Source organism: Leopardus geoffroyi, chromosome B2, assembly GCF_018350155.1.
Source record: "Leopardus geoffroyi isolate Oge1 chromosome B2, O.geoffroyi_Oge1_pat1.0, whole genome shotgun sequence".
Taxonomy (NCBI): domain Eukaryota; kingdom Metazoa; phylum Chordata; class Mammalia; order Carnivora; family Felidae; genus Leopardus; species Leopardus geoffroyi.
The window spans coordinates 23,318,005-23,345,692 of NC_059332.1; the positions used below are offsets into that span (position 1 = coordinate 23,318,005).

Consider the following 27,688-nt stretch of genomic DNA (forward strand, 5'->3'; position numbering starts at 1 on the left):
CGGTAAAAATCCCCACACATCAGGTGGCCAGAAATGAAGTGTTCTGTTTGAACAGCTAAGGAGACGCACAGGAAAGAAACACACAGTAGGGAAGAACTGCAGGATTTTTCTTTACAAAGATATACCGTCCTTCCAAGATATCAGTTAATATCACAGAACTCCGTTTCTGTATGAGACATTGACCTAGTATTTCGTCAGTGACTAGGCAAACGCAGGCTGCTGTGTTTTTTTTTCCTAAACAGAGTCAATCCTAAGTGCTGCAAATCCTAAGTGTTTTCTGTACACAACCACTGATCTGAACAAACAGATGGTGGTTATTACTCCCCACTCAAAGAAGTCAATCAGGGCTTCAAATCTGTCTTTATAAGAATCTTTTAAAAATTTTTTATGATTATTTTTGAGAGAGAGGAACAAAGCACAAGTCAGGGAGGGGCAGAGAGAGAGAGGACACAGAATCCAAAGTAGGTTCCAGGCTCCGAGCTGTCAGCACAGAGCCTGACACAGGGCTCAAACCCACAGACTGCAAGATCATGACCTAAGCCAAAGTCAGACACTTAACTTGCTGGGCCACCCAGGTGCTCCTGTCTTTATAAGAATTACTGAAATGAGATGTTTGCAAACTGCCTGGCAAAGCTTTTGGAAAAGAATATAAACTTTAGGCATTATCATCACATAGAGCTAGTTGATGAACAATTCATTCTGAAATATACAAACAATAAGAAAATATAATTGCTCTAATTCACCCCTCATAACTAGTATGAAAAAGAATGCAGGTGATCTATAGCAGAGTATTACTATTAAAAAAAAAAAAAAAAGTCAAGGGAGCCTGGGTAGCTCAGTCGATTCAACGTCCAAGTCTTGATTTCAGCTCAGGTCATAATCCCAGGTCATTGGATTGAGCTCCACTTTGGGCTTGGTGCTGAGCATGGATCCTGCTTGGGATTCTCTCTCTCTCTCTCTCTCTCTCTCTCTCTCTCTCTCCCTCTCCCTCTCCCCCTCTCTCCCTCTCTCCCTCCTCCACCTCTGCCCCTCTCCTCAATTCCATGTGCTCTCTCTCTTAAACAAACAAACAAACATTACCATAAACCACATTGAATTCCCATGTTGGTAAGAGTTTGTAGTAGGAAAAGATGGTTTCTTTCCTTCAGAAGGCAAAGAATTTGTTTCAAAAAAAAATATGCTCTAGAAGTAACATTTGATCTACTTTATACAAAATCAATTGTCAGTTTTATTGTTGTTGTCCAAAAGTAAGGGAACCTTTAGCCTCCAATCAATGAAGCTAGACTATCTAGCTGCTTTCTAACTTTCTTAGAGAACAGATTTTCTTAGGTAAGATTCTCCAGAAAGGAGAGTCTCAGAAATCCCCCAAGAAGTAATGTCGGTTGCACACATGAACAGACAACCTAAAAAGGGCATTCGATTGAGGTCTTTTCTAAGACACGTTAATAGGAAAAAAATTTTTTTTTCTCTTACAAGGTTAAGTATAAAAAAATCAATATTTGAGATTTTCTGAATATTTGTTAGGAGCTAACCAGTTAGCTTTATAAATAAGTGGAATCCAACTAAATTAAAGTTCAGATATGGTTGAAATTTACCCATGTTATCCAAGAAAAATTAATACACTTCAAACTCCTGAAGCTTCCACTGAAGACTGTCTGTGAAGCAGTGTAGCATCATGGCTAGACAGATCAGGTCCTTGGCCAATGCCTACCCTCACTGCTTCCTAGCTGTGGAACATTCCGACTCAATAACCCAACCTCTCAGCTTCCCTGTCCTTAAATGAAGTTAACAGCTTTCTTTCCCATCAGGTCTCCAATCAACTGAGATCATACAAGTACGGAGCAGGTGTCCATCATCCAGGAAAGCTGCTGTGCCAGGCTTCCCAGCTGCATCTCCTGCACTCCCCCTCAAGTACCCTCCAACTCCCCCCTCACAAGTCTGTAGGCCTTGATCATCTTTCCCCAGACCTCACTCACTCTCTCTCTTCTACCCTTTCCAAGAGTTAAGCTTTATCCTGCAGTAACCATCGCAGCCACACACCAAATCCTGGGATTCCTTTCAAGACCCAGCTCAAACATAAATTCAAACATAAATTCTCTCAAGCCCAAATGAACACTACCTCCTACAAAAGCCCCCTAATTCCCACAGATTAATGCTTCTCTACCAGGCTGCATCCAATCACCTGGGGAATAAAAAAACAAAAAAAATTAAAAACAAAATCCTCCTGGAACCTGGGCCATGCTGACTTTGTCAGTCTGAGGTGTGGCCCAGGCACTCACTACCCATGGAAGTGACCTCTCATGCTGAGATTCCATGCTTCTCCTCAAGCACTTTATACTTTAATTACATACAAATTGTACTTAAACTATAAACTCTTGGAAACCTAGATCAGTATTTGATTGATAGCCCTCAAATATCCACAGGAACTGTGGCTTGAACTAACAGGCTGGTCAACTAGATGTGAAACACAGAGGTAAACAGAATTTCAGTACTCCTAAAATATAGGATTCAAAAGTATGGTTTAAAACAAAAACCTAACAACACCTAAAAAACTAACCTATATTTCAACAGATGTTAAAGTCTACTTATGTGAACTAGCCAATGTATAAGAAATAACTTATCCCTAAAACAGAAGAAACATCATTAAAACAAAGCAGGCACAGGACTAATCACGTCTGGTTTCACAGATGGTCCTTCCCATCCATCTCCCAGAGTTCCCTGAATGGGTCATGCTCCCTCATGCTTCAATTCTTTGAATATACGCTACAACGTCTTACCACATTCTTCATCTGGGTTACTAACTAATTGGGGAAACACCTTCTATGATGGAAAGCCTCCCCTTAGGTCAAAATCCTAGTTGAATGGCCCTCTTCTGTACACTCCAGACACTTGGTAACATAGCACCTGACAAAACAAATTAATACTTTGCTTCTCTAGTTCCCTGTCCAGTTCTGGGAGGACAAAAAGGCTCTGTTCACAGTAACTCCATCATCTTAGATAATGTATGGCACTTAGGAAGCATTCAATCAATGTTCAATAAATGAAATCAAAAAGGCCTTCAGTTTGTTCATCTGTAAAAAGGAGTTGATATCCAAGGTCTCTTCCAGCTTCACATTCTATTACAAGGAAGGATCAATAAAAAAAAAAAGTAAAAATTACATATAATAAAGACTTAGATCCATGTTTGGAGTGGAATAATTTCTAAATCATAATATCACAAGTCACTCATTTATATAAGATTTTCTTTGCACATCATTTTAAGCCTGGGGAACCTGGGTGGCTCAGTCTGTTAAGCACCTGCCTTCGGCTCAGGTCATGATCTCACAGTTTGTGAGTTCAAGCCCTGCATCGCGCTCTCTGTTGTCAGTGCAGAGCCCACTTTAGACCCTTTGTCCCCCTCACCCCCTCATAAATAAATTAATAACTTAGTATTTAAGCTTAAGACAATAAATTGCTGTTACGTTACTATTTTAGAGAAATTTCTCTTCAAAAAGGATTAAGCGTTCATTAGCAATCCAGCAACCCTAATTTTAATATGAAGTAATACATCATTAAAACTTTTTTTTTCATGTTTATTTATTTTTGAGAGAGAAAGAGAGACATATCATAAGCAGGAGAGGGCAAAAAGAGAGAAACAGAATCCGAACTAGGCTCCAGGCTCGGAGCTGTCCGCACAGAGTCGGAAGCAGGGCTCAAACTCACAAACCCTGAGACTGTGACCTGAGCTGAAGTCGGACGCTTAACAGACTGAGCCACCCAGATGTCCCATACATCATTTTACATCGGTAGTTAAAGAACTGTAAATTTTTACATTTTGAGGCTTAAGTGGTAGTAGATGGGTACCACTAGCTAATAGTCATTACCTAAGAGAATACTCAGCCCAGAATAGAATGATTAAAGAACATACGAGTAAGTAACCCTCACGTACTGGCCTAATTCCTTTCAACCTCAAACAGAGCTACTATTCAAAATAGTCATCTCTGCAATAAAGATGTACAAAAATAGAGATTTAGCTTTGGAATGCAATTTTTTTTTATTAGTTGTTCAAGACAACAATATCCAAGATGCTGGTAAATTATTTCAAATACAATAAAAATATTTTTGTGAGGACTTGGCTTGGAATCTACTGGGAAGCTATCACCGACCTAACCTCAACTATTCTTTGTACTAACAGATGACTAGCTACCCAAACTAAACTTTAAATATTTATTTGGAAAGCTTTCTTTGATTACGACAAAGTTAAAGTCCTTGACTACATTAATTGTATAAATGATTAAATCACCTGATAATTAGACATAAACAACTGTATACAGTAATAATTATTCCAACCTTATTTTATAGATGGAAGCAAAATATAATGCAATCCCAACTATTTTTTAAAGTTTATTCATTTAAGTAATCTCTACACTTTACACTGGCCTTCCTCCAACTCACAACCCCGAGATCAAGAGCCACATGATCCACTGATTGAACCAGCCAGGCAACACTACAATTCCCAATATTTTTAAACAAGCCTAAATAACTTTTCTGGTTTTTTTTTTTTCTTTTACCTTGATAGCTTTCTCAATTTTTAACTTGCAGGAACGTTGTAGTTTTCCCAGGTGCCCCATTTTATGTCATTAGCACTCGTGTACCATATTATGAGAAAATGGCTCTAGATCTTACTCTGTAATAATCAATTACCTTGGTCTTGAATCCTTTCAGTAATGCCAAGGATAAACTCAAAATATTAAAATCCTTTCAGTAATTCTGAGGCAAGACTTGCCCAATGGCCTGATCAACCTGGAAGAGTGACAGAAGCTTGACTACTCTGTAAAAAACCTTATTTTGATACTCATAGATGTGGGACACCTTTAAAAAAAAATCAAACAGGAAACTTAAAAAGATTTTAATAGAAGTATGTTCTCTTCCATGCCTTTTTTTAAAATGCCATTGCATTATAACAAGTAATATTAACAAGAATATCTGGGTGCAAGGACACCAGGCTGCAAGTACACTAAAGTGCATCGAGATCAGAAAAGTGTTTCCATCTCTTACAGTTTCTGAAAATACGAGGTTTTGATATAAAGCAAGTGTCATTTTAAAACCAGATAAACTTAAAGAGATGAAATACAACCACAACTCAGTGGCTGAATTAAGATGGATGTTGAGGGAAACTTGTTTTTTACGTCTAAACTTACTCCTACCTGTGATGTGAGCAAGAAAACTGTGACTCTTCTAACGTTGTCTATATAGACAGAAACACTCCCAAAATAAGACAGGTGCTTTACAAACACACCTAGTTTTAACTAGAACTAGCTCAGGCTTCTCTACGCCCGGTCCTACGTTCAAGAACCAGAACAACTAAATTTATCCACCACGGTAGCAAAGTGATTCTGAAGTGCTGATGTCTTCAGGGAAAGACCAAGAGAGAAAACTTAGCCATGAAGAACTTCGTGAGAAAACTTGCTCAGCTTCTAGTTTTGGGTCTGAAATTATCCCAAGAGAGTTCTTAAATCCTTTAAGTTTTCCCAATTAACCACTCACGCCACCCCACCTTTCGTACACATTACATGACAAAAGTCCCCGGGACTCTCAAAAGCAAAACCTCGAAAGCTCAAAGAACACCCGGAAAGGGGGGAAATTCCACGGCCAATAACTCTCCCCGCCACCACCGACCGCCCATGTCGCACATCACGCTGCAGCGAGGCAAACACTCACCCACCGCTCGCCCAGGAGACACAAACCTGGGTGTTTCAAAATCTGAAGTGCGGTACGCTGCTTACTCTCCTGGGAGGTCTCTTACCCGCCGCACCCCCTCCCCACCTTAGAGTTACCTCCCCAGCATGCTGGGCGCTGCCATTTTGACAAGAAAGGGGGCCTTGCTATCAAGGCCCTTAGCCGGTCGTCCTGAGCAGAGCCTAAGAACCAGGGAGTCCCTCACCTGTCGCCTCAGCGCCCCCTACAACCCATCCCTATGCTCAGAAAGTTCCCTGTACAGGGTGTCCACAGACAGAGAGCCGTAAAGTAAAGGCAACCTGGAAAGCCCGCTCGGCCTCTCAGGCAGCGCGGAGGGCGGCCCCAACGCAAGGGGCGGGTCATCTGCGGCCGGAGGCGGAGCGTCGACCCACCGCGCTCCTGGTAACCGTGGCAACGAGGCCTTGGGCCTTGCAGAGATAGCACTGGGAGCTGCAATATGAGACTAAATGTACCCGCCACGACCTAGGCAGTTCTCGAAGGCGCTCCTTGACGGGCAATGCGCACTCAATGCTAGAGCCTCTGCCCTGCGTCCCTCCCCAGGCTCAGACCTTCCCCTGTGGCCGTCCCCCTTCTTCCCCCTCAGCTGCTGCACGCCTCCTCCCAGGCGCGGGCAGAGAACCGCAACGCCTCCCTGTCGGCACCTCCCCCTTAAGCTGCCCGAAGCCCGCCTGCGCCCGCCTCCCCAGCGGCGCGCGACGCCCAGCGCCCCGAGGTGCGGGCCGGTGTTCTCCTAGGTCGAGGTGCGGCCCGCCAGCGAGACCGAGCCCCACTGCATTTTCTTTTATTTCATTTCACTCGAGCTTTTGCACAGACTGAAGTTTTGTGGGTTAGGTAAACTCGGGACCTCCTCAAAAAGGACCCTTTTTTTTTTTTTTTTTTTTTTTTCTTTCAAAATGGCAGCCTCCAGCCGCGCACAAGTGTTAGATCTGTACCGGGCGATGCTGAGAGAAAGCAAGCATTTCAGCGCCTACAATTACAGGTGACCCAGTGGGCGGCGAGGGCCGGGAGGTCCGGGGTGCGGGGAGCTCCTGTCCCGCGCCGGAGGCTTTGGAATGGGGATGCAAAGGCTCCGCCGCCGAAAAACGTGCCCCTGTCGACCAGCGTAGCTCTCTGAAACCTTCAGGGAAGAGCAGGGGGCTTACCCTTTATTGTATTAAAGAATAGGTTCAAATACTGTGAAGTTTTCCCCCAAATCGAATACCGTGGTTCTCTGGGAGTGTGGTTACTAGTGTGTTTCTGTGGACGTGGAAACTGCAAGGGTTCAAGCTAGGACCCGTTTGTCGCATGTGTAGAGCTTCAGGATTGGAAGAGTTGATAGTGGAAGTAAGCAGTCAGTAGCACATGTCCGCAAGCTGAAGACTCGCTCTAGCCACTTTTTTAATAATAGCCTACGTGTCTTAACTAGCTTTCTTGGTTGCAAGAATCAGAATCAAATCACTTCTACTTAGGGCACTGGCTTTGCGGAGGGGGTCGGGCGAGGGCAGGGTTTGTAAAGGAAATTCAAGTAGCGGTAAAGGAACGAAAATCTCACAATCTTCCAGGAGCTGAAACGTTTCCCTTGGCCTCATAAAATGGGGATACAGCCTTAAAAATCTTAGTAGCAGAAGGATGAGAGTCTAAACTTACATCCCTCAATGTGTTGCACGACTTTCTCCGTGCCTGCCCCTTCCTCATATATGCTCTTGAGTTCCTTATACTCGTCATATATTTTTTTGGTCTACCTCCCAGCCTCTGCTTCCTTTTTTGCTTCCTTATAACTTCTGACCCATCGTTACTGTATGGATTCTGTCTCTGCGTCCTATCAGATTTGGTGTTTCCTACCAACTACCTGATCCTGTCTGAGTATGAGACATATTTAGGCGAGATCTGACTTTGGGTGATTGGCCAGGCCAAGTGTCCTAGGAGAGAGCCTACCCGTGGAAAGATCTGGTTAGATAGGCGCCACCCTCCCAGTGAGTATATGAGCTGTGAGGCCCTATAAGTAGACCCAGTACAATGTAGGTTATGGGAACACTAAACCTCTCAAGCAGTGGCTAATTTTTAGATACCTGCATGGTAAAGGTATTTATCCTATAAATTTGAGAACATCTGGACCATACCAGTGAGACCAAATTTACCCAGTTAAATGGCTGAAAGAAACATTTCATGAGAGACCATGGTTTTACTTAATGACTTTGCCTTTGGAAGGTAAGGTTTATAAATATCAGGAATACTGGTAGAATTTTTAACAAAAAATTAACCTAGTACTTAGCACCAAGACTTCACCAAGTCTATTGAAGAAACCCACAAAATATGCAAGTGAATAAATGGTAACCAGTTATTTACATTACATTCTGGAAGAAGATATTTTGTCATTTAAGTTTACTGAGCATAAGCAAGAATTAGGAATAGGCACACAGGTCACACACTGAAGAGACAGCAGCAGGGATAGCGTAGATGAGAAAGCACATTGTGGAAAAGTCAAGTACGAGCCCTCAGAGAATATATAACCTTCAACAAGTCGCTCAACCTTAGTATTTCAATTTTCTTGTTTGTAAAATTAGCCTGTTGGACTAGGTAATCTCTAAGGACTCTTAACATTTCTAAAAATCCATTCGGAAATGATTTATGAGCCAGGTGGTGAAATCTACACTTGAGGCAAAGTTTTATCCAGTGAATAAATGCCAAGTCAACAGGAGTAAACTGCAGGAAAGTCATTCAAAGCTCATAGGCAGAAAATTGGAAATGAGTTTCTGTATGAGCCACTGTAAAGTAATAGACATTTAGAAAGTAGTTGTTCAAATTATACTTTGAGTAATGCTTTTGAACCAAATTTATTAAATACATGTAAATATATTAACTGTAGGGATCTGGTAATCATTTTACACTTTCTTGAAATCATGGGCCTAAAACCTGAGATTCCTACCAGTATGTCTAAGATAACAAATGTACTTTTTACAAAATAATGTTCTTCTTGTATATTAAGGCTATGTCTTGTGAATTTCAAAGACATCCCCTTCCCCCTTGTAAAGTTCTTTCTATTGTCTTTAAACATTCTTTAAACAGTCTTGTCTTGAGTTCATCCTCTTTTGAGATTCAGCTCAATCATGACCTTCTCAGGACAGAGGTTTTCCTAATTTCCCTCATCCACAACCCCACCTCCATCTAAACAGGTCCTTTTCCTAAGTGTCATTTTACTTCAGTGTTTCCAAAAACTTTGCCTCTGCCATACCAAAACCTAGATACAGAAAGATGAGAGCTTTGGGCTCAGCAAGGCCCATCAGTGGCTTTTTTAACAGACCTTTGTGGGACACAGTTATAGAAACCATTTTTGCAAACTGTGTTAAGTGCTGTGATGGGCATGCACAGGGGATAGAATCAAGAATATATTGGATCAAAGGCACAAAGCAGCATAGTATGTTCAGATAACAACAAACAGCAGAAGACTGTTTAATTTCTGAAGAGTTAAGTGTGATTCATGAGGTGACAGAGGATGAGACTAAGGGTAGAAAGGGCCACATACGTATTCAAGGACCTAGGCACCATGCCTTGGACATGGACTTTATTCTTAGCTAACGGGCAATCAATAAAGCATTTTAAACCAGAGAGAGACATGGCCAGATTTACGTTTTAGGGAGATCACTGGCAGTAGTGTAGAAGATAATTTTGAGAGCTAGATACAAGGACACCAAATGGAAGTTCATTACAGCGGTGCTGAGGAGAGATTAGGGTCTTAATGAAGGCAGGAATAGTGGATGATAGAGAAAAAAAAAAGCATTTTAATATAGGATAAAAGTGTTAGAATGCTATGAATGGTTGGATTCAGGAAGAAGGAAGAGAATCCAAGCAGAGTCTAGAATCACAACCAGGCTACTAGTTAAGAGGAGGCACAGAAAGATTAAGTGTAAAGTTCTGCCATTAACTGACTTACAGAAATAGCTGGTCTTATGACAAGAAGACTCCTAAATACATCTTAGGACATCTTGAGTAAATGTCATCTGATGTGCAGCAAAGGCAGTTATGCACAAGCATCTACAGCTCAGGGGAGCAAACAGGGCCAGAGTTACTATCATCACTTATTTGCTGTGTGACCCTGGGGAAGTCATCTCACGTCTCTGTTTTGCAGTTTCTTAATCTATAACACAGAGATAATGATTTATTTCTCATACAGTGATAGAGGTTTAAATGAGTTAATACATGTCAAGTGCTTACAATTATGCCTGGCACAGAGTAAGTACCCAGTAAGTGGAATTATTATCTTAAGAGGAATTAAAATCTTGGTATTAGGTGAAATTTCCAGGAAGAGTATTTAGGGCAGTAGCTCTCAACCGGGGGCAATTTTATTTGACAATGTCTGGATATATTTTTGTTGTCACAGCTTGGGTGGGAGGATGCTGCTAGCATCTAATAGCTAGAGGCCAGGGGTGCTGCTAAACACAAGAAAACCCCCCATAATAAAGAATTACCTGGGGCCACCTGGGCGACTCAGTCAGTTGAGTGTCCAGTTGATCTTAGCTAGGTCACGATCTCAGGGTTTGTGAGATCAAGCCCCACATCAGGCTCTGGGCTGATAGCATGGAGCTTGCTTGGGATTCTGTCTCTCTCAAAAATAAATAAATAAACTTCAAAAACAAATTATCTGTTCCAACATGTCAAACATGCTAAGACTGAGAAATCTTGGTATATGATGAGAAAATTAGTGGGCTAAGGATGCTGTTCTAGAGAACATCAAAATTTAAGGAATTAGACAATGAAGAGCCACTTAAGGACAAAGAAGAGCCACTTAAGGAGACCAAGAAGACATAGTCTAAGGATATGATCCTCAAATTTAATGGTCTCAGGATCCTTTTACATTCTTATATATAACTGAGGACCCCAAGAGCTTTTTTGTGTGCAGCATAGTTATCAAAATCGTATTAAAAATTAAAACTAAAACATTTTAAAACACCTATCTTTAAACGAAATAATAAACCCATTACACACAAACATAAATAACATTTTTATGAAAAATAACTTTTTCTTCCAAATTAAAAATTAGTGGCAAGAGTGACATTATTCAACAGTTTTGCAAATCTCTTTAACGTTCGTCTTAATAAAAGAAGAGTACATTCTTCTATTTGTTTCTGCCTTCAGCCTCTTGCTGTATCGCATGTCATTTAGCCTCTGGGAAATTTCACCATACACTCGTAAGAGAGTGAGGAAGAAACAAGCAAATATCTTCTTGATATTGTGAAAATACTTTTCCTGATGAAGCTGCTGAAAGGTCTCAGAGACCCCCAGTGGCCCCTGAGCCACACTTGAATAAGTACTCTAATGTCTAAAAGGGAGAAGAGAACAAGTAGAGAGAGTAGTGTCACAGAAGTCAAAATAGTCACATGTTTGGGGAAAGTGGTTGTGGTCAGGGTCACTTGCTTTAGCAAGGTCTAATAAATAAAGATGGAAATGTGGTCCCTGTTTTGGGCAGTATGGAGATCTCTAGGGACCTTTACCAGAGCAGTGCCAGTGGCTAAGGCAGAACCCAGATTGTGGGGCTTGAGAAGTGAATCAGAAGGAAGTAAACAGCCACAGTGAGTGTAGACCAACCCGCCACTGCAGGAAATCTGGTTAACGTGATATGGGAGTTTGGATAACTTCGAGAGTGGGGCCGCACAAAAGGTGAGAGGCAGAGTATCTGACAGCATGGTTGGTCCTGGGACTTGAGGGGGAACACTTTCTCATCAGTTAGGGTGACAGAAGTGACCATGTGGGAAGGTTGGGAAGTTCACATGATTCGTGCCATGCCTGATTGCCAGTGTCTGGATAAACTGGAAAGTAAGTGGATGTTGAGGAAGCACTGTGTTGTCAGATTTATTGTTATACATATCAAATACTATTGTAGTTGTAGGTGTACTTGTCTCAACCATTTGTTCCTTGAATGCCTGTATTCCGTTCCTATCTTATGTCTGTATCTCTAGTGCTTAACACAATAACTGCCTAGTATATACTTACGAATATTTGTTGAAAAGCAAGAGGAAATTGTATTCAGAGGTAATTTTTATCAGCCATTTTGCTATTACACATTAAAAATATTGTAAAATGTGGGGCACCTGGGTGGCTCAGTTGCTCACACGTCCGACCCTAGATTTCAGCTCAGGTTGTGATCTCACGGTTTGTGAGTTCAAGCCCCACATCCGGGCTCTGTGCTCACAGAGTGGAGCCTGCTTTGGATCCTCTATCTCCCTCTCTTTGCCCCTCCCCCACTCACGCTTTTCTCTCTCTCTCTCTCTCTCTCAAAAATTTTTTAAATGTTAAAAAAATATTTTAAAATGTGAGACAAAGCAAAAATAATGCCCATGTGCTTACCAAACTGAGTGTCAGAACTTCTTTTTTGGTAAATTTTTGAGTATTATGTAGTTCCTGTAACACTAAGCACTGTGGTAGGAGCTGCAAATCAAAATTAGCCTCCCATTAATGGTACGACAATGGTAAGTACTGTTGACCTTAAAAAACAAAAGAGCCCCTTTATTTTACCAGCATAATGAGTTCCTTTTGGAATAGCGGAGGAATTGTGATTCAGGACTTGCAAGCTGTGACAAACTATAGGCCAGCCAGTCTGGAGAACTCAGGAGAGGAACATTACAGAGAAAAAGGAAGAGGTTGGTAGAGGCTGCTTGGAACAAAAGACTATTGGAGGGTGGCGATGGCTTCTTATTGGCTGAGTCGTGGCAGTTTCTCCTTGGCAGGGCTGTTGCTGGGCAAGGAGAAAACCTTCCTTCCTTCCTTCCTTCCGCTGGAGTAGCAAAGTGAACTAGACCAAAAGTTCATGGGTGAGCAGTCCCCCTACGGGACTTCTCACCTGCATTTTAAATAAGATTTCCCTTCACTAATTTTCATAGTATCACCAGGAGTTTATCAGTAAAGTACAAAGGAGGAAAGGCTGACCCCATAAACACCACCTTAAAAATAGATATCATTAAGAATGCTTTTGACTATAAGTAATAGAAAACCTTTACACAGTACTCAAGTAAAGGGTTTATTCTCACATAGAGAAGATCTGGAGGTATGTAGCTCTTTGAACTGATTTAGCCGCTAGATGATAACATGTCTGAGTGTTCATTTTCCTCTCATGCATATGCCTGATGTTTGGAAATGGCTGTCAAGGTTCCAAATATCATATCTTTATGCAAGGCAAGAAGAAGAAAGAAGGATATCCCAAACAGGAAAGAGTAAGTTTTCTTTTCACAAGGAAAGGGTAAACTTGCCTGCAACCTTTCTTGTGAACTTCTGGTTACAGCACTGACCAGGACTCTGTTACAGTTTTATCGCTTGCTGAGCACGAGGCTGGAAAATGAGGATATAGCTATTCCAGGCTCTGCAGTGGAAGGCAGCAAGAGAAAAGAGTTGGGAATGACTGCTGGGCCAGCCAACACTTGGTGTCTTCCATAGCTGGGGGCATGTAGACATGGGTGGAGGAGCACACCAGGCACAGACGATGAGGTACTGGGGAAGTAAAACACAAGGGCACATCAGAACCAGAGGTAGATAACTGGCTGAAGCATTAGACTGGAGTTCCATCATAGATGACTTTAAGTGCTCAGCAAAATAGCCAGCAAGTGATAAAATGGGTCTAAAAGAAAAGTAAAGACAGAAAGGATAAACAGCTTGACTAAGGTCTCACAGCTGGTAACTGACAGAATAGGAGCTAAAAAGCTTCCCAGCCCCCAGTGCACTGCTATTTCTATGACTCCACGCTTTTCCATGGAAAATTCCTACAACCCCATGCATCCTTGACTTGACCTTCAGAAGTTTTAGAAACATCAATCCAAAGATATTTATTTTCATGGTTTCTTTTACAGCTGAAGTAGCTAAATAGACTCTTTAGTTTCGTGACTGATAAACTGCTAACTGTTGATAAATGTCAGGTCTCCAGTACTACCTGCTACACAATTGAAGGCAACATTATTGAAGTGCCTGATTGCAGTCTTAACAAATGGACTAAATAATGATTCCTATTTAGTAATCTGTTCTCTTTGAACTAGAAGCTGAGGACATGGAACCTGGAGCTTCTGGACACAGCAGGAACCAAGTAGAAGGTTTACTTCACAGGTTTCTATACTCATTGTTGCAGATCTTTTCACATTAACAACCTTTTCTGCCCCATGTGCTACTGATTGATCAAGAATGTAAGGTGAATAATACTAACTGACGTGAATAGTGTTAACACTAAGCACCTTTCTAAAACACCTTTCTTTCTAACACACCTTTCTAAGATAGGAAAGCTCTACTAAAGACCTTACTGCCAAATATTCTTTGGACAAATCAGTTTGTTTCTAACAGTTCCTGGCCTTTCATAGAATATATGTTATTGCACTAGAGCCTCGGGCTAGTTATAAGTTATAACTATATAACTTATATAAGATGGCCTTGCAGTTATAAGATCATAGTATGGTTGGGCCTAAGAAATGTACACATAGGACAGCTCAAGAAACTCAACAGAAGAAACAAATGCAAATTGAAACAGTGACCAAACACTGGAGATTTGCTAAACGTAGTGGCTTTGAATGAGACACTTGTCACACAGATGGATGTTTTGCCAGACTCCTATATCATACAGATATTGTGAAAATAATGCTACAGTGATTGTGTCAGTTCTCTGGCCCTACCGTTGACTTCAGCTGTAGCTTCGTACATCTGTTCTCATGTAGAAACTTTAAATCCTTAAATATGTTTTTCATTTTTATAAAGATAACTTTAGCCTCCCCACTGAAACATTCTTTACTTTGTTCTCAAAGTAAAACCTGCCTTTCTGGAGAGTGTGATGCTAAGTGAAATAAGCCATACAGAGAAAGACAGATACCATATGTTTTCACTCTTATGTGGATCCTGAGAAACTTAACAGAAACCCATGGGGAGGGGAAGGAAAAAAAAAAAAGAGGTTAGAGTGGGAGAGAGCCAAAGCATAAGAGACTCTTAAAAACTGAGAACAAACTGAGGGTTGATGGGGGGTGGGAGGGAGGGGAGGGTGGGTGATGGGTATTGAGGAGGGCACCTTTTAGGATGAGCACTGGGTGTTGTATGGAAACCAATTTGACAATAAATTTCATATATTGAAAAAAAAAAAAAAGTAAAACCTGCCTTTAACCAGAAGTTTCTGATGTGTGGGAAATTACCCAGGAATTCTTGTTATTTTGCACCTCTTCTTCCCTCACTCAGTTTAGAGCCATGCATTCATGCCACCTGGGACAGCCCTCAGGTTGGCGAGCATTAAGTGTTGCATTTTGCTTTTTGCTATTTTTAGCAAGATTGTTGGGATTCCCCCCATCCCTCCGTAAAAAGTTTTGCCTCTTGTGTCTTGAAATGCATGTATAACCATGTATAACCACAGAATTCTGTAATAAACAGCTAGATGACAGTTTTGCTCAGAAATGTTGAACAAATCATACCTCTCTGTGAATTATATTACAGGCTATGAAAGTTACAGAGGAGGAGAGCAATAAAAAAGAAAAAGACAACTATTAAATTTTCTAAGTTCTTCCCAAATTCAGTCTTAAATTTGAACTCCTAAGTCAGCTCGTAGCACTTTATTAGAAGTGTTCTTACCTGACCCCTTCTCTCTATAAAGCTCCACAACAACTCAACAACTAGAGACAGTTCATTTGTGCTAAAGAATAATAGCTTCTTAGACTCTTCAAAGAAGGATTATTCATTATTGTTGAATACGCTTGAAATCCCCCACAAAAATTTTTTTTCGGGGAGCCTGGGTGGCTCAGTCAGTTAAGCATCCGACTTCAGCTCAGGTCATGATCTCGCGGTCCACAAGTTCGAGCCCCGCGTTGGGCTCTGTGCTGCCAGCTCAGAGCCTGGATCCTGCTTTGGATTCTGTGTCTCCCTCTCTCTCTGCCCCTCCCCGGTTCATGCTCTGTCTCTCTCTGTCTCAAAAGTAAATAAATGTTAAAAAAACATTTTTTTTTAATTTTTTTTTCTTTCATGGTTGCTAAGTTCTGCCATGTTGAGTCATCATGATTTTGAAAAATAAGTAAAAATTGTATAGATAACTCAGAGAAGAAAATATTTAAGATATTCACCTGCCTGAATGGCGGAGGGAGATAATGTATTATTTTTTACCCTTAACAGTAGAGAGAAGTGTTAAAAACTTATTAGATCTATGTGTCATTGTTGACTTACTGAGTGCAGTTTATAAGAATTTCCAAATTGCACTTACTCTATTTATACTTCCTCTTAGCCCCTAAAGCATTTTAAAACTTGGAAGAATACATATAATAAAACACAATAAAATGAAATAATTGTTATAATTAAAAAATAATAAATGAGAAAAGCAGGGCAAAGAGAAAATAAAGGTAGAGAATATGTAAGAAAGTAAAGTTAGAACACAAAATACAATTATAAGTCAATAGGACTTCCATAAAGTATCTTTAAATTATTGTGTTGTACTAGGGTATGCTTTTTTTTTAATGCAAGTGTACTTAAAAACATTTTGTTTGAAAACTGCTGTAATGAGCACCATAGAAAATTGCCTGCCTCTTAATGACTTGCATCAGTAACCTTATGACTACTTTGCCTTGGGTGAAGGTACTTCATCTCCTGTTTCTTGTCTTCTATGACCCCTTTGCTGACACTGAATCCCATTTCATCAGATCATAGACTTTTATATATGTCTTAGCATTTATGTTTTCAATTAAGTGGTTCCTAGCCAATTTAGGAAAATCCTTCAGAAACCAAATTAAGTAATACAACTAGATCAGTTACATGGATCAAACTGAATATCTGGATTTAGCAAGAATCAGCTAAATTAAGATGGGTCCTCCTGGCTTTTGTTTATATTAGCAATAGGCATGCCTTCAATAGGGTTCTTTCAGTTGATCTCTCCCCTCCAATTTTGAGAATCAGATTTAGAATTTCCAAAGTCACAATTAATGTATATCACTGTGATATCTTGATTATCTGTGTGGCTTCATCACCACTTATTGGAATTGTCTTTGAAAGTATAGTAGTTTTTTTTCACTCAGATACTTTGAGATTTAAACAAAAAAAAAAAAAAATAGCTCATAGAAATGTCTTTCATGACAAAAGAGAAACAAAAGTTGCAATGACTTGATGCTAGGTCTTCTCCTTTATTTTCTTTTACCCCTTATTTCTTTCCCTAATGTTATCATTCCTGAACTAATTTGCTTTAAATGTTGTTTTCACTATTATGAATGAGAATCATGAGCAAGGCAGTCTTGACTTAGATTCCTGGGCAGCGCGCCTGGGTGGCTCAATCGGTTAAGCTTCTGACTCTTGGCTTCAGCTCAAGTCATGATCTCAAAGTTTCATGAGTTCAAGCCCCATATTGGACTCTGCTTAGGCAGCGTAGAGCCTGCTTAGGATTCTCTCTCTCCCTCTCTTTCTGACCCTCCCCCACTCACTCTGTCTGCTGTCTCTCTCTCTCAAAATAAAGAAATAAAACTTAAAAAATATATATATAAGAGAGAAAGATTCCTGGCCTTTGAATCAAGAAACTTATTTCGGGGATACCTTGGCTGGCTTAGTTGGTAGAGCATACCACACTTGCTCTTGGGGTCATGAATGAGTTTGAGCCCCATGTTGCATATGGAGATTACTTTAAAAAAAAAAAAAAAAGCAAACTTGTATTCACATTTGAAGTCAACTAGCTACTAGCTCTGTGATTGTTATTTACTCCCCAGTACAGTGTCTGTAAATTGAGAATGCTGACATTGCAAAACTTTCTAGCAGAATGTTTGGCATACAGCAGGTACTCCAAAAATCACTTCTGTGTTTCAGCAGATACAAGTTAATTAGCTACTACATAGTGATCTTTTATACTGACTATCCAACTGCCAAATCTTTGGGATTTGTAGTAGCCAACAGTCATGTAACCATTTCAGTTAAACTGTGGAGTCCCATTTGGTAATACATAGTTTTGGTATGATGGTTTGAGCCTTCATTCAGCTAACATTCTTTGGATACCTGCCGTGTGCCAGACCTTTTGCCCCTGCTGGCGGTACAGAGATAAACAGAACATGATCTTTACCTGAGAGGAGCTTCACGGTTCAGTGCATACAGTAATGCACTCACTGAGGATTTTACAACACTGTGGTGGCAGTGTGCTGATAGAGAACTGAGCAGCACATCGTGGAAGCAGACAGATGGTGCAACATAGCCTGTCCAGAAAGGGGAGTGAGGTTTAGAAAGCAATGGTAGTTGGTCTGAGCTGTGAGGATTCAGTAGGGATTTGCTGGTGAAGGGGAAGCAGAAGCAGAGGGGACATGGGTGGGAAAGACAAAAAACAAAAAGAGTGTAATTGGTGCCAGGTGTGAGAAACTGCCAGCAGTCTGATGCCACTGATGACAGCAGGCGAGGGTAAGAATAGACAGATCATAGAGGTGGGACCACAGATGACAGAACCCTGCATGCCAGCCTGCTGGGGTATGTTACTAGACAGCAGAAAGCCCTTAGGTATTTCAACCAGACTCCAGGTACACCTTTAGCTGGATCACCCTAAACATGAAGGAGACAATATACAGTTGCCAGTGAGGAGGTAATGGCATTAGTTTAGTTTAGTCAGATGATGTTAAAGGCCAAACTGAGCAATGGTGCTTAATGGAAAGAAGAAACTGGTTTTGAGATGTATTGAGAAATAGAATTAGCTGTTCCTCGTGATTGGTTGAATATGTTGGATTAGAGAGAAGGACTTGAGTTTCAGTTAGCAGAATGTAATCGTAAGGAGAAAGACCATTCCAGATGAAGCCTCACATTTCAGAGGCACTGCCTCCTTGGTACAAGGACATTTTCTATAGGTGCCTTTGTGTGCAGTGGTATAGCTTCAGGAGAGTTTCTGGACATTTCAGGCATGCTTTGAAAGCACCTCTTTGGCCCTACATGCTAACTTAATGTGCAACACTGTATATACACTTATCTCACTTTTCTTTCTCCAATTAATGTGTCTTTCATATATTAATTTACTTAATTTGCCAGTTATTGTTCATCGATGTTCTATTAGTTCATTGTATCTGTTCTCAGAGTAATTATTTATTTTTTTTAATAGATGCCTCATTAGATGTCATTAATGCATCTATTACCCCTATATTCTTTTGTTTCTAGGGTAATTTTTGGGTGGATTTAGACATCCCCCTTTCACCTAGTTTGAAGTGATTTATGTAATCAATTCATTACAATTATAAATATTCTATACCAAGGCTCCTGGGTGGCTCAGTCAATTAAGCAACCAACTCTTGATTTTAGCTCAGGTCATGATCTCATGGTTTGTGAGTTCTAGCCCTGCATCAGGCTCTGCACTGATGGCTTAGAGCCTGCTTGGGATTCTCTCTCCCTCTCTGTTCCTCCTACATCTGTCTGTCTGTCTGTCTGTCTCTCTCTCAAAATAAATAAATAAATAAATCTTTAAAAATGTATATTGTTTTAAACCATAATTATTCATTTAATGCCCTCATACCATTTCTTTTTGCATATCCACAGTCTGAGAATAAATACAAATTATCTTCCCTATATGATTATCGCTCCCCAGCATCTGATCCCTAACAGTGATGTTGTTTTAACCACAAATCATTTCTGTAGGCAGAGGCATCTCTTATCTAGAATCACCATTGCCCTTTACTAAGGAAAATGCTAAATTAATTGAGAAAGTAGTTCCTTGTAGCCAGACTGGAGCCAGAACAAACCTTTGATCCTCTAACCTGATCCCGTTGTCTCTTACTCATTTAACACATGTGTATCGAGCACTCGCAATGTATTCAAGTTCAGTGCTCTGTTTCTTTCCTTCTCGAACCCAGAATGAACAGATTTTAGTTATAGTGGCCCTCTAAACTTGTGGAGACATGAAATAATAAGCACAGCGTTTAGTGGCAACTTAATGCTTTATCCCCGAATTTGAAACTCTAAAGGAAGGAAATCCCGGAAGGTGTTTGGTAAATTTGGGCAGACTCTGCTGGGCAGCCTCCTGGGAGGGGTGTTGCTTACAGGCTCTGCCCCCCTGTAGGCCCCAGTCCTGACTATGGCCTTCGTTCTCCGCACCCAGTTTAGGCACCTCTCCTTCCCCACGGTGAAGGACTTAATTCCCTTGAGACCCTGATATACCTAAAGGTCTGTTCATTCCCAGGTTCCTGTGCTTGGTCCTTCCTCTTTTCCCTCTTCGTACCTTTCCAATAATTTTATCATAATCCATGGTTTCATTAGCCACCCAGGTCTGTCTATTTCCCGCCCAAGCCCCTTCCCCAAGCACTGGATGCCATAGGCAGCTCACACCACCTCCAAACCTGCTTAGGCTCAGCTGGAAACTGGATGTTCATCCAAGAATGCTCCCTGTTCTTCCACATTCTGCCTGCACGCCACTCAGGCCTATCTCCTCCCTTTCATCCCCACTTGCTTAGCCCAGCCCATCCTTACTCCTCACCTGGATGGCTGTGCCCATATTCTACCGTCAGTCCCCTCTGCACCCTGCTCTCTTCACTGCGAGCTTCCTAAATGCAGGTAGCAAACTGAGCGGGTGCTGGGCACCAGGCTAAGCATGGTAGGCAGATGATTTCTGCCAGGAAGGAGTACCATGGTTTATCCAGCTGAAGGACCCTGTAAGAGACAGAGTCAATATTTGAACCCAAAACTTTGGCTCCATGATATGTGTGCTCCCACCCAGCCAACCACCTCCCCCTGCTTAAAACGCACCAGAGGTTTGACAAGCCTTTCTTCCTAGCTTCACATGCCCGTCTTTGTGTTCTGCGTCCTCTTTGTGTCTCTCTTCACTTCAGCCACATCAGACTTCTCCCATTTTCCTAATGGTGCCAAGTGGCTTGGGGCCTTTGCAGGTCACACACTGATTCCTAGGTTTGAAACACACCTCCTCCCTTTATACAGCAAATACCTAATCATCCTTCAAAATTCAGCTATTTGGCTGACTCTTGGTAAGCTCTCGGGCACCACCCAACCCCATTCTGTTTCCTTACTGTACAATTTTTTTTTTAAGAAAATTTTAGTTGTTTCGCATTGCTCTTGATAAAATCCAAAATCCTTACCATGGCCTACGTTTGCCACGGGATCGGTTTCCCTGCCTTTTTAGCCTTATATATTATCACCTCCCCATTTGGGGGGTACTCTCCTCCTACTGTCCTTTTATTGACTTCCTTATATCCTCTGCTGCCTCAAACCCATACCCCTCCTCTGTCACAAAGGTCTTCTTTCTCTGTTCCTTTAGGTCACCCCTCCCTGCTCACCCACCTGGACCCCAACAAAGGCACTCCCCAGTCCTGTAAGCTCTCACAACCCTGTGATTTCTCCATCATGACACTTACCCCAGGTGTAATTTTACATGGACTTTGTGATTGCCTTAGTAATGTCTCCTCGACCAGTCTGACCACAGGCTGTAGGACATCAAGGACTGTGTGCATCTCACCACTATTACTGCAGCATCCAAGCCAGGCACCAGTGCATGGTGCATCAGTATGTGGCACCAGTGCATGGACCAGTGCATCAGTATGTGGCAAATGTGTGGGTCATATTTATGATGGCTCCTCCCTTGTCTTCCAGACAGCTTGTGCAAAATCCTTCCATGTTAATTCCCTTATCACTCTTGTCCCTTTTTTTACTAAACTGTCATCCCAGGACATAGGGACTCTGAATCAACTTTGCTTCCTCAGTGGTAACATACTATAAAAGCAAGAGAAATGTGAGAGTGAGTGCTGTGTCTATGGGTAACTGCTTACTAACAAGTGTAAGTGAAAAGATTTTGATTAACTAACACGGTGGCCATGTTTAGGGCCCAGACAGCCACATAATTTTCTTTTCCTTCCTAACTTCGTGACATATCTAAATACAGAGAAATCTCAGAGAATTTTAAGAGAAGACTTGGTTTTCCCCAACCAGATTTATGTATATATCCTTTTTCTTTTCCCAGAAATTCACCTATTATATTTAAAAAGGTCTTCCTGCAAATGAAGGAAGCTTGATTTCGTTTTCTTTGGGATCACCGTAAGGTATGTGTAGGCAAGCCAGCTATTAATAAGTAATCACACAGTACTAGGACAGTTGTTTTCCAAGCCGCCTCACCAAGCCTGGGGAAGACCACCAGGCGGTGTGACAACCGCAGCAGGAGCCCAGCCCAGAGGACGGCCTTGTCAGCCTCCCCACCCCAGCCCGCTGGCAGCACAGCCTCGCTGTCTATGTTTGGGTTTTGAATGCTCGCGTGTGTGTGCTATCACTGCCGGCCTGCCTATCCACATCCACGTGGCCACCACTGCTGAGGCCTCTCAAAACCTCAAGCTGGGTGAACATACAGAGAGCAGGTCCCAACTTCTATCCCAAGCTAGGGCAGAAGTGCTTCTCACCACAGGGTGAGGATCTTGGGTTTGGTACCATTTCTTTCTACCTTCTGGCTGAACTCATGAGCTAAGTCAGACAGGATTCTTTCTTCTTTCCCAACACTCCTGCTCTTGCATCTCTCCGTGCCCTGGGACCTTCAGACTTGGTCTGTCCCCTAAAGGACGAACAGAGAGGGGGGAAGGGGCTCTATTATAGTGATTTCATGTCAGTAGCAAAGTTAAGAAGTAGACTCAATTCAGGAAGCAAGATGTGTTGGACGTATATTTTCTTAAAAGCCACTTCCTTTTCTTTCTAAAAACATAAAAACACAAGGAAAAAGTATCCAAAATATTGAGACATCTCAGGTGATGAACAAAAATTGGTATGAGAGGAAGAAAAGACCATGTCAGAAATAATCTGTCACTGGTAGTGATTGTGGACGTGTTTTCTTAAGATGCCTTCATCTGTTTCACTGGGAAGAATTTTTAAAGGTCAGAAGAACCAGTATAAGATAATAAGAGAAAAATAAGCCTCTTTGTTTTAATTAATTAAAAATAACCAAATGCAAAAAACTACTTCTAGTTTCATAACCTCTACTTCTAACCTAGATAGTCTTCTACTGGAGATAATATTATTTCCACCATAATTAATTTTAATCCACAGTCAGTTGGAAAACTTCATATATTTCAGGCGTATAATTATTATCACAGAAGATTATTTCCCTGGCATCATTCTAACCCTAGGGAGTAAGAGGAAATCCAGTGTTTATTTTTAGTGTATCTTCCATTTTTTTTCTTCTTTAAGGATGGAGCAAAAAGTTATTACCTTTCAACACAGCCTGTTTTCATTTTACAATTCCTTTATATTTTTATTTGCCAACCTGAAGACAAATGTGTTCAGAATACTGGAACGTGAGAAAAGAGAATCTCGTTCATTTCTATTCTCTAAGTCTTTCACTGTGCAAGAGAATGGGAGCTAGGGACAGCAGGGTTAAACACCAGCATTCTGTGCACCCAGGGTCATAATATCTCTGGAGTCCTGAGTCTCTGACTCGTGATGGAGCAGTGTGAATGAAAGAAAGCTTGGGGTGGAGGCAGAAAACCTGATTCAAGTGTGGGTGGAGCAGACAGATGAAGTTAACAGAATTTGCCCTTGAAGGGTTTGCTGGTTCCTACTATATTTTGAGTCCTTGAAGAATGGAAATCTTGCTATATTCATGTTTGTTTGTTTTTTAACCTCCCCTTCCACAGCTTTGCCTATAATGAAGATTCTTATAAAAAACACAAGCAGGCCAGCAAATTATTAAATGGGAATTTACATGTGGAGGCTTCCTAATCTGTGAAGCACTTTCAAATTAAGGTGGTGGTAATATGGTTAAGAGTGTTTGAGTTTGTCTTACTTACATTGAATAATCTTCTTTTATGACCTTGCTATGGATGAAGGGCTCTGTTAGGATGCTCAGTATTCCTGAGTCAGGCCAGTGCTATGTGTCATTATTTTAGAGTATGTCACGTGTCCACCACCAAGACCGTAGCTGCCTCCAGGCCTCCCATGCCTCCTTTATCCTTGTGGACAGTAACTTTTTGGCAAAGACATTGGCATATGACATATCCTTACGAGCCATGTTCATTCAGTGAGCAAGTATTTATTGAATTTCCAGTATACACCAAGAGTTCTGCTGGGAGCCGGAGATACAGCAGAGAATAAAACTCAGAATCCTGCATTCATAGAGTTTTCATTCTGGTTAGATGGTGTTTTAACAGAAGACTTCCAGCCCTTTGATAACTACATCCAAGGGAGAGAATAGTCTCACACATGTCTGTTGTACCAAAGTCTGCACTCTGCTGAGGCTTAGTTGCATTCCAGGGGTCAGTAGCATTGGGAGAATTGATTTTATTCAAATTCTGATTAAAATAATATTAATAAAATCAGTCCTTGCCACTGAGGCTGTTTACTGCCTCAGGGATATCTGTTCCATATTCACACAGATCCCCTAGTGTTTAGGGGGAAAGAGAAAAAAAGGGGGGCTCCAAAGTGAATTAACATTGATTGATCACATGCCTGAGATTACATATTTTAATATGCATTTTCTTGTTCAACATAGAATCACTGTGAAATAGGCATTGTTATTCTATTTTACAACTACAATCATAAAAATAGCTTTTTTTTACTTAAACATTTCTTGTGGGCCAGATGCATGTTAGTCTCTTCCTTGGATTATCTCATTTAACCATCATGGAAACTCCATGAAGCGGATTTTTAATTTCCCCCAGTTTGCAGGTGAGGAAGCTGCAGCTTAAAGCAGAAAGTAGTATACCTAAAATGTTACAGCTGATAGGGAGTGAAGGTAACACCTGAGTCCTTTAACACCAACACTTTTCCCCGTGTTCCATGTGGACTCAGGTTAGGAAGCCTTCTCTACCTCCACCTGTCTCCACAGGAAGATGCAGACCTTTATCTTTGAGTGGGCTTCTTTTTTTTTTTTTAATGTTATATTTATTTTTGAATGAGAGAGAGAGACAAAGCGTGAGCAGGGTAGGGTCAGAGAGAGAGGGAAACACAGAATCCAGAGCAGGCTCTAGGCTCTGAGCTGTCAGCACAGAGCCCAACGTGGGGCTCAAACCCACTAGCCATGAGATCATGACCTGAGCCTAAGTCAGACACTTAACCAACTAAGCCAGCCAACAGTGGATTCTGGTGTCCTGCCAAATAGATGCATGTAAGGTGTTCATGAAAACCCCTCCTGGGGACCATTGCCAACATCACAGAAGATATCTTTCTGTATATCTGTATATCAGATATCTTTCTGCCCCTTGACTTCAAAGCACAGATCAGTAATTTTAATTCCCTATATAATTATTTTCATTTTCTTAGCAATCCTTTTTTTCTGTTGGCCTTGCTCACAAGCTAAAACCCACACTGAATACTACTCCTGAGGGTTTACAGTCCTGTCTGTGAGAATCCCCCAAGAATATCTTGACTTTGGAACTTCCCTCCAGCCCCAGGTTGGTGACCTTTGTGTGCTCCTTTTAAGACAGAAGATAAAACAGATGCTTAAAATTGTCATTTCACAGTTGATGTTTTAATAGATGTTGCTCCCCAACTGATATTTGTTTTAGGTTCTTAAGTGAATAATTCATAATGTGTGTGTATACCCTAAGGCAATATTACCACAAAAGGTACAGTGTTATAAACTGAAAATAAATTCACTTGGTTCCGTGCCATATTCTAAAAATATCAGTGGAGGGGCAGGAACAGTAGTAATGAGAAATAATATTTCTGCCAAGTAGTTGGGAGAGAAAAAAAAAGAGAAGGAAGATAGGAGGCAGGATTTTATTGGAAAGAAACAATACTCAAGATGAGCAGAAAGAGTGGGCAAGGTCACTGTGCCCTAAGCAGTAGAATGCAGGACAGGCTAGCTTTGGCAGAGCTGGATGTACTACCTAAAGGGATCTTTCCAAGAAAGATCTGTGGTGGGGCTGCCTGGGTGGCTCAGTCGGTTAAGCATCCAACTCTTGGTTTTGGCTCAGGTCATGATCTCACTGTTTGTGGTTTGAGCCCCATTCAGGCTCTGTGTTGGCAGTGCGGAGCCTACATAAGATTTTCTCTCTCTGTCTCTCTCTCTGTCTCTTTCTGCCCCTCCCCTGCTCTCTCTCTCAAAATAATTTTTTTTTTAATTTTTTAAAAAAAAATTTTTTTTTTTTTTTTTTAAAGAAAGAAAGATCTATGGTGCTGTGAGTCTCATTTGGCACAAGGCCACATGGCCCCACTTACCATAACGGAAGGAAACAGTTCTGGACCACAGGCCCCGCTTCCCTCCTGATTGGTGCAGAACTCAAGCTGTAGAGTGTGAGCAGGGTTGGTGCAGAACCCAAGCTGTAGAGTGTGAGCATCCCCCTGCCATCATCGCCTTCCCTTCCATGTTTCTGCCTGCTCATGCTCTTGTCTTATGCCGCGTCTACATCCGTTGCTTTTTGGGGACAACCAAAATGGTGGCTGTGGGCCTATGTCAAAGGACCTTCTAGAACAGACAGCCAGCTTCTACAGGAAGACGTTATTACTTTAAAAGAGCCAGTAGCCAACCCTGTAGAACAAAGACCAGTGTGGTTTGTGCTGTTAGGGGTACAGATAATCCTCTGGTAGCCTGCTCATGGTAGAAATGGTCTACACATGCTTTCTTCCTCATTCCATTGCAGCCTGGCTTGGCAAATTCTTCCTGTTACTTTTTTGTCTTTGGCCCATTCACCATGATCATTGACTTTCCTCCCTCCCCAGCATACAGGACACCATCACCACGGTCTCCTGGTCTCCTCCCCAGTTGTCACACTTGTCCTCCTCTACCTCTCTTCCTTCAGTATGAGAGGTCCCTTATATCACATCTTGACCTTCTCACACCCTCCCTAGATGTGCTCATCAGTTGTGGCTTCAATCCTGATGATTCACGTTTGGTTTATCCTTTCCCCTAGCCTGCAAATCCTTTCCAAGGCCTTCCTTCATCTTCTGGGTATGCTACCAAATTGAGTGTGTCTACACAAAATTCTGCATGCCCTTCCAGCAAATGTGTCCCTCCTGCATTCCCTCTCATTGTCTAGATGTTCAGCTTTCAAGCTAGAAATCACTCACTTTTTCTCCTTATTTTACCCATAGTCAGTCTTCTTGCCAAGTGGATTGCACATTTCTCTTACTAGCAGAAATTTTGTGCCTCCACAGTGATTTCCTTTGTTAGTCCTCAACATTTTTTGTGTGAATTTTATGAAAGCCTTCTACTGATCTCTGCACCTCCAGGTCTAAGTGCTACCAGGCATCCTTCATATTGTCACCAGAGTGTGTGTGTGAGTGGTTTTTTCTAATGTTTATTTATTTATTTTGAGAGAGAGAGAGAGACAGAGCACAAGCGTAGGAGGGGCAGAGAGAGAAAGAGAATCCCAAGCAGATTCTGTGCTGTCATCACAGAACCCAACATGGGGCTCAATCCCACAAACCATGAGATCATGACTTGCCAAAATCAAAAGTCAGACACTCAACTGACTGAGCCACTGAGGTGCCCCTCACCAGAATAGTTTTATAAATCCAAATCTGATTGTGCCACTCTCTGAAGTCATGCATTTAAAAGTAGTACCAAGTTAGTAGAAGCAGAATTCTTCCCTTAGGAGCCGAGATTTGTCAAGAAAATTTGACTAGGTAGACTTCCAATGAATAAATTCTGAATGAGAGCCCAGTAAATATAAGCCATAGTCTAGGACTATGAATAACTATGTCCAAGACATTATTATGTTTATCTATATGAAATATGTCTAATTTGCTTGTAAAATTAAGGTATTCAAATAGATTCGTTTTCTGCTGCTGGAAAATTAAGAACTGACCCTCAGTCAAAAATTTGCATTTGTGTCCTATCATGAAGAAGCTTTAGCAAAATAAATAGGATCATAAAATTAACATTTTATTGTTCTTCAAAGATCTGTATTCACTTCACTACTCTCACTGAATTAAATTACCTTTAGTTATTTGTTTATATAAGGAAAAAAGAACAAGTCAACCTGACTGAATAAAATATGGATTATTTACAAGCTCTTGGACTTTCTCTTATTTAAATGCTTATGAATTTCTTAGCTGACTTAACTTATGTACCTTGTGCCAATATGAGTTTGGTTAATCAATGAAT

General features: G+C 41.2%; 2 protein-coding genes across 39 annotated transcripts in view; one reads left to right on the forward strand and one right to left on the reverse strand.

Annotated features, from left to right (window-relative positions):
- The window catches only part of FARS2 (phenylalanyl-tRNA synthetase 2, mitochondrial), a 623,580-nt gene extending 617,320 nt beyond the window's left edge, over positions 1-6,260 (reverse strand). For 16 of the 33 annotated variants that reach the window (XR_006717077.1, XM_045497529.1, XM_045497536.1 and 13 more), the window contains exon 1: positions 5,727-5,873. The gene's annotated coding sequence lies outside the window, so the exon portion shown is untranslated. Of the gene's footprint in view, positions 1-5,700; positions 5,876-5,923 lie in introns of those variants that run through there. The other 17 variants (XM_045497504.1, XM_045497514.1, XM_045497518.1 and 14 more) reach the window with 12 other exon arrangements.
- A 108-nt stretch (positions 6,261-6,368) lies between these two features.
- The window catches only part of LYRM4 (LYR motif containing 4), a 172,704-nt gene continuing 151,384 nt past the window's right edge, over positions 6,369-27,688 (forward strand). The window contains exon 1 of one of the 6 annotated variants that reach the window (XR_006717078.1): positions 6,369-6,718. Coding sequence is in view for 3 of the 6 variants with exons in the window: in XM_045497538.1 (XP_045353494.1) it covers positions 6,633-6,718 (86 nt within the window). In the remaining 3 variants the exon portion in view is untranslated. The remainder of the gene's footprint in view (positions 6,719-27,688) is intronic. The other 5 variants (XM_045497538.1, XR_006717079.1, XM_045497537.1 and 2 more) reach the window with 5 other exon arrangements.